General features: G+C 49.7%; 1 protein-coding gene across 1 annotated transcript; it reads right to left on the bottom strand.

Annotated features, from left to right (window-relative positions):
* Positions 1–2,551: 2,551 nt before the first annotated feature.
* LOC122367689 (cytochrome P450 2C15-like) lies at positions 2,552–4,903 on the bottom strand. Its single transcript, XM_043341025.1, has 2 exons — positions 4,746–4,903; positions 2,552–4,177 (listed from the first exon to the last, which is right to left on the bottom strand). The coding sequence occupies exons 1-2, from the start codon at positions 4,828–4,830 to the stop codon at positions 2,808–2,810; spliced, it is 1,455 nt and encodes a 484-aa protein (XP_043196960.1). The 5' UTR covers positions 4,831–4,903; the 3' UTR covers positions 2,552–2,807.
* Between the last annotated feature and the right edge of the window lie 442 nt (positions 4,904–5,345).

Here is a 5,345-nt window from a genome sequence, read left to right as displayed (position 1 = left end):
AGTATGGGTCAATGCAAGCCTTCATGACTATAAGCTTTTCTGAGGGCGCAAAGGCCAGCATTGAATAACGACATCCAGATCGAAATTAGCAATGATTTATAATTATATGCCGAAGTAATAGCGCTGCAAAACCCACCTAGTAAATTGTCAAGTCGGATTCATACCGACTTGAATTAAACTATCCTAAATTAAATTGTGTATAAGATCTCTATGCTTTGACCAGCTTCGTGACCTGACGGGCTATGACCTGACCTTGACCCGAGGTTAACACCTTAACTTGATCTCACCCGAAGAAAAAGTATACCATTCGACACGCCTGAGCTAGACAAACACGATGCTGCTAAAATCGCGGATCTGCGATCATGTTTAGCGAAGTTATTTACCAAAAACCGAACCTGTGCCTTGGGCCACTTGACCTAACCTCAGAAGTCATCGGCTGATCATAGTCCTTAAAATCGGAGACCAATCGCTGCATTTCGTAACGACGCGCACGATCGTTTCTCTCGTGAGGCTCTAGCTCATTAAGGGGCGAATCGGCAAAGGGGGTTGTTCCCTCACTTCCAACCCCCCAACGCCCCCTCGGTATTCAGAAAACCTGAAGGTCCGGTGAGGGTTAAAACGTTGCTCCTGAACGAGGAAGAAATGTAAAAGTCAAAGCTCTATAGACGTCCTGTAAAAGTGGCCATAATAAATAAATTGGTTAGAGATAAGATGCTTTTTAAACGACTTCCTCATATAAAATCGGGTGCTGGGACCAATCTTATAAACGCTTTAGAATGGACAGGGCGTCACTGGCTAAAGTTTTGGTGCAGGAAACGGCTATTAAATGCAAAATGGTTTTCATGCATTTCAGTCAATTGTATATTGACGGTCCCAGTGGCCGAGCTAAAAAAAGTTTGGTAGTGTTTTGCATCTTTTACGCCCTAAGAAACTACACCATCTATTGAAGTGGGCGTCTTATTTGAATGGGAGGGCGCATTATGCGTCAATCGTGTGCTTTCGTTTGTTTTGGACTGTATTTTACGACATCCACTGCTGGTATCACTATTAATATTATCTAATGCCGTGAATACGACAGCATTCCATTTATAAGATTGGGCCAATGGAGTCGCGCCCTGCGAGCTCGGTTTTCCGCTCGGCCGCTACGGGCCGAGGAAGTCGGTCTTCGCCTGAGGGCAGGACGGAGGTCAGCGAGGGAGCGCGGGTCAGCCAGGTATCGCCCAGTGCCGAGCGGATGCCGCTCCCTCCCCTCTCTTCCCCTCTTCTCCCCTCCCCACCTCTGTATAGATGGGGAGGGACCGAACTGCCAATGACATGCGAGCGGTCAAGGCCGCTCGCGCGGCAGCGACCCTGGCGGCCGGGTGCCGCAACTGGGATTCAGCCAAGTTACCGATTCGCCTCCTGTGGGAGAGCCAAACCAGGGGACATACTTTTTAGACATACTGTACAGCCGAAACTATAAAAGAAGCTTGGCTGAAACTATAACATCGGCGTGAAAAGACTCAAACAGACTATGCGATATCTTACTCATTTCTACTCATGTTTTCAGACACGACAGACTCGTTTTTGTAATTAATACATGTAAAATATTCTTGCATGTGTAGATTCTACACTTTTTTACTTAAAATCATTATTCAGAGGTATGTACGCACACATCACTTCTGTCTGGAGCCTGCTCTGCGATGCGATTATGCGATAGGAAACCGTTGTTAAGAGGGTGTTGTTGTGGTGTTGAACTCTCTTAAAGGTATTGTTGCACACCATTTAAAGTATAACATGGCACTTTTAACAGTGGCTGACACCCGTAAAACACCCCAGAGGAATAATTTTTTATCAGTGTAAGCGTCGTAAACGAAAACAAATTTGTTCCGTAACAACAGTGAAAATACCGGTACTGCACCGGTATTTAGTCCAGCCCGGTAGTCCGGTGCAAAATATTCACGGTGAAAAATATTATTGTGCATGAATGTAGGTATCCGGCGAAAGTATTCAGCGGCAAAAAAATAGTCAGTTGCAGCAGCCCTGTGAAATCCTAAACGATTTCTCTCATCAATTAAAATATTTACCATAGAGAGGAGCCTGAAGACTGCCAATCGTCGTCAAAGCCCTCCGGCAGATTTGCAGAACACTGCTAACCAAACAGCTCAAACGCCTCCCGCCGCCACTTTTGTCGAGCGCCGACATTGCTCCTAACTTTGATACTGCCTTATGATAATAACACATGACATTAGTTAACACACTGGTGAAAGGTGCCGGGAACAATAAACACTCGTACACTAACTTGAGTCACGGCTGCTGAGCACGGTGCCAGCTGGCTGCACCTACTCGTATAGGTACTCTGCGCTGGACCTTCGCACCTGTCAGCCCCGTCAAATTCGGGTGGTCGCTTGCGCTGCCACTGCCCTTCGTCACATGGCCCTGTTCTGAAACTGAATGTCTGGTGCGGGACAGATTGATCAGACAGTGATACGTGTAACGTGATGATGCAAACGGTGATAGATTAGGTACTCAGACTAGATGCTGCACACAAGCCAAACTGTATTTATTTTTCGTTAACGCTCTGGGCTGCTTATTCGTAAAGGATAGTGTCAGCTCAGTCAGAGCATTTTAATTGGTTTGCTAAACACTTCTCCTAAACACTATCTAAATTTTTTATCTAAACACTTCTCCTCGAAGCAGGGTCTCATTTGGACACTGTTTTCGTAACCTGAACGTGCGCCTCTGATTGACTTTCTCGATTATTGTAAATATACCCGAAAAATAACACATATGGAGTCGGAACGCGTGTCTTGAAAACTGCATACATATTATCGCCTCTCCGGGATCAGCTGGTACGGAGTCGGTTCCTTGATGAAAGGCTTGGACTCATTGATGGCGAAGTCGTGCTGGAAGCCGTCGGGAAACCGGAGCCTGTAGCGCTGCACCACGCTAGTGACGAACAGGAAGAGCTCTGTGCGCGCCAGCGTCTCTCCCAGACAGGAGCGCCTGCCCACCGAGAATGGCATCAGCGCGCGGCTGGGTCGTAGCTGGCCGCGCTCGTCCAGGAACCGCTCGGGTCGGAACCGGTGAGGCTCCGGGAACAGCCTGCCGTCGAGGTGGACAGCGGTCAGGTTGGAGATGACCTGGGCGCCGCGCGGCACCGTGTAGCCGCCCAACCGGAACTCAGCTGTGCTCACGTGTGCCACCCCAATACCGCCAATGTTGGACAGACGCTGCGTCTCCATGAGGAAGGCCTCCGTGTAGGGCATGCTGGCCTTGTCCGCGAGCTCTGGCGGCCGCTCTCGGCCGATGACACGGCAGATCTCGTCGTGCAGTCGCTGCTGGACGTCCTGATGGGTGCAGAGGAAGCAGAAGGCCCAGCGCAGCGTGCTGGCCGTGGTGTCGAAGCCGGCGACGAAGAGATCAAGGATGCAGCGCAGCAGGTGCCGGTCGGTGAACAGCTCCGGTTGGCGGCTCTGCTCCTGCAGCAGACAGTCGATGTAGTCGCGTGGCTCTCCGGACAGGTCCACCGTGCGCCGGTGGCTCTCTATCGCTGGCAGCAGTAGGTGGTCGATTGGGTAGTGGAAAATGGCAAGGATCTTCTTGATGCCGGTGATCCACTCTGGCAGTAGCATCAAACAGGGAACGTTCGCAAGAAGGAAAAACAGCCGGGCTTTGCTGGTGAATTCCTCCTGTTTCTCTATGATCTTGAGCAGTTTGGCGTCCCTTATGCTGACTATCTCCCCGGCGACCAGTGCCCAGATGATGTTGAGGATGGCGACGTTCAGGCTATGGTCCACCGATGTCGGCTGTCCATTATTAGGCTCCATCACCTCTTCCATAAACTCTTTGATCTGATCGTGGATTATTTCAACGGACCTGGACCGGCCCATGCCAAAGTTCCTCAAGTGAAAGAGGGTAAAGCGTCGCGTCTCGTGCCACATTTCACCACTGGTGAATATTATCCCCTTGTCGGCATACATGAGCTCGAAGCCGGCGCTGCTCTGGCGGGCGGCGGCCATCGGTCCGTTGAAGGCCTCTCGGATCAGGTCCGGGTCGGAGAGGACAATCATGGTCTCCCAGCCGGCGGTCACCTTCATTATCGGCCCGTATCGGCGGCTCCACTCGGTGAAACTGCGGTCCTGGTGGCCCCAGTCGATGGAGAGCGCCTGGCCGATCAGAGGCAGACCTCTCGGACCTGCGGGAGCCGACAGACTGAAGTCAGACTGATCTGACAGACGGATTAATGTGCGTTTCTGGAGCAAAGAGCATTCTACTGCCTGAACTTTTACATTATTTTTCGGAATGAGATACATACCTAAAAAACAGGCGTCAGCCGTCGGAAATCCTGGTTCTAGCGGGGCAATATCAGCCTTGATATTGACACGAGAGAGAAATCATGACAGCAAAAACTCCGTGACAGAGGAATACAGGCGGAGAGAATGAAAAGTCTGCCATTTTCTACCACGTACTCTCTACCCGTACGAATTTCCGATAGAATATGAATCAATGGATGATTTGTCGTCCGTTTTGCGATGCTTCATTAAAGCCTTTTATTTACGTAACATGTTATTAGTGATTACTGTTTATATTTACAATGGCTTAAGTATTGATGAGGAAAAATAGCGAAAAATCTAGCTGTTGTGCTTCTTTAGAGACGATGGGGCCACGCCGTTACGCTTTTTATTTCTTTTATCCCCCGTTCAGATAGGTATTTCCAATGCTGTAACCATTCTATCTCATAGGCCCCTCATTACACCACTGACCTGGCGGATGGTTGTTCTTCTTGAACACGCTGTACACGGCGGCGGCCAGCACCGACAGCGTGACGATCAGCAGCGCCACGAACATGAGGAAGCCGAGGGGGACACGCTGGAGCGCCGCGCTGGCTCGACGGACGACCCTGCAGCCCGCCGCCACAGCGGTGGAGTGTATGTACACTGTACAGTGCCACCCCGCTCCCGGGACCCAGCCGGCCGAACCCTCGGCACTGGAATGCTGTTTATGTTTTTCAGTCGTGGACTCAGCCAAGGTTACATCGTATGTAGATATGCTGCGTCATTGAAGACATTAGGTATGGTCGTTTTTTGTCAATAATGTTATGATTGAGGACTGATGAGTTATGATAGGCGAGAGTCAACAAAGTCCGGTATTTTGTAAGATATTAACATACTAGCCGGTAGCATGTACGCTTTGTTTAAAGTTAGGTACCATTTGTTTACTGTGAAAATAACACATCTATTGGCGTCTGTAATTTCAAATGCCTAGAGGCATTGGTTCGAAACTAACAGGATTTAGTTTGGTTTGTTTGTCTAATCATGGACGGGTGATGAACTGAATTCCCACACCCCTCACGACACCGCTCT

The sequence above is a fragment of the Amphibalanus amphitrite genome, unplaced genomic scaffold, assembly GCF_019059575.1.
Source record: "Amphibalanus amphitrite isolate SeventyFive unplaced genomic scaffold, NRLGWU_Aamphi_draft 000889F_arrow, whole genome shotgun sequence".
NCBI lineage: Eukaryota > Metazoa > Arthropoda > Thecostraca > Balanomorpha > Balanidae > Amphibalanus > Amphibalanus amphitrite.
Note: the sequence above shows the minus strand (reverse complement) of the source record. Positions and strands in the feature narration are given on the sequence as shown.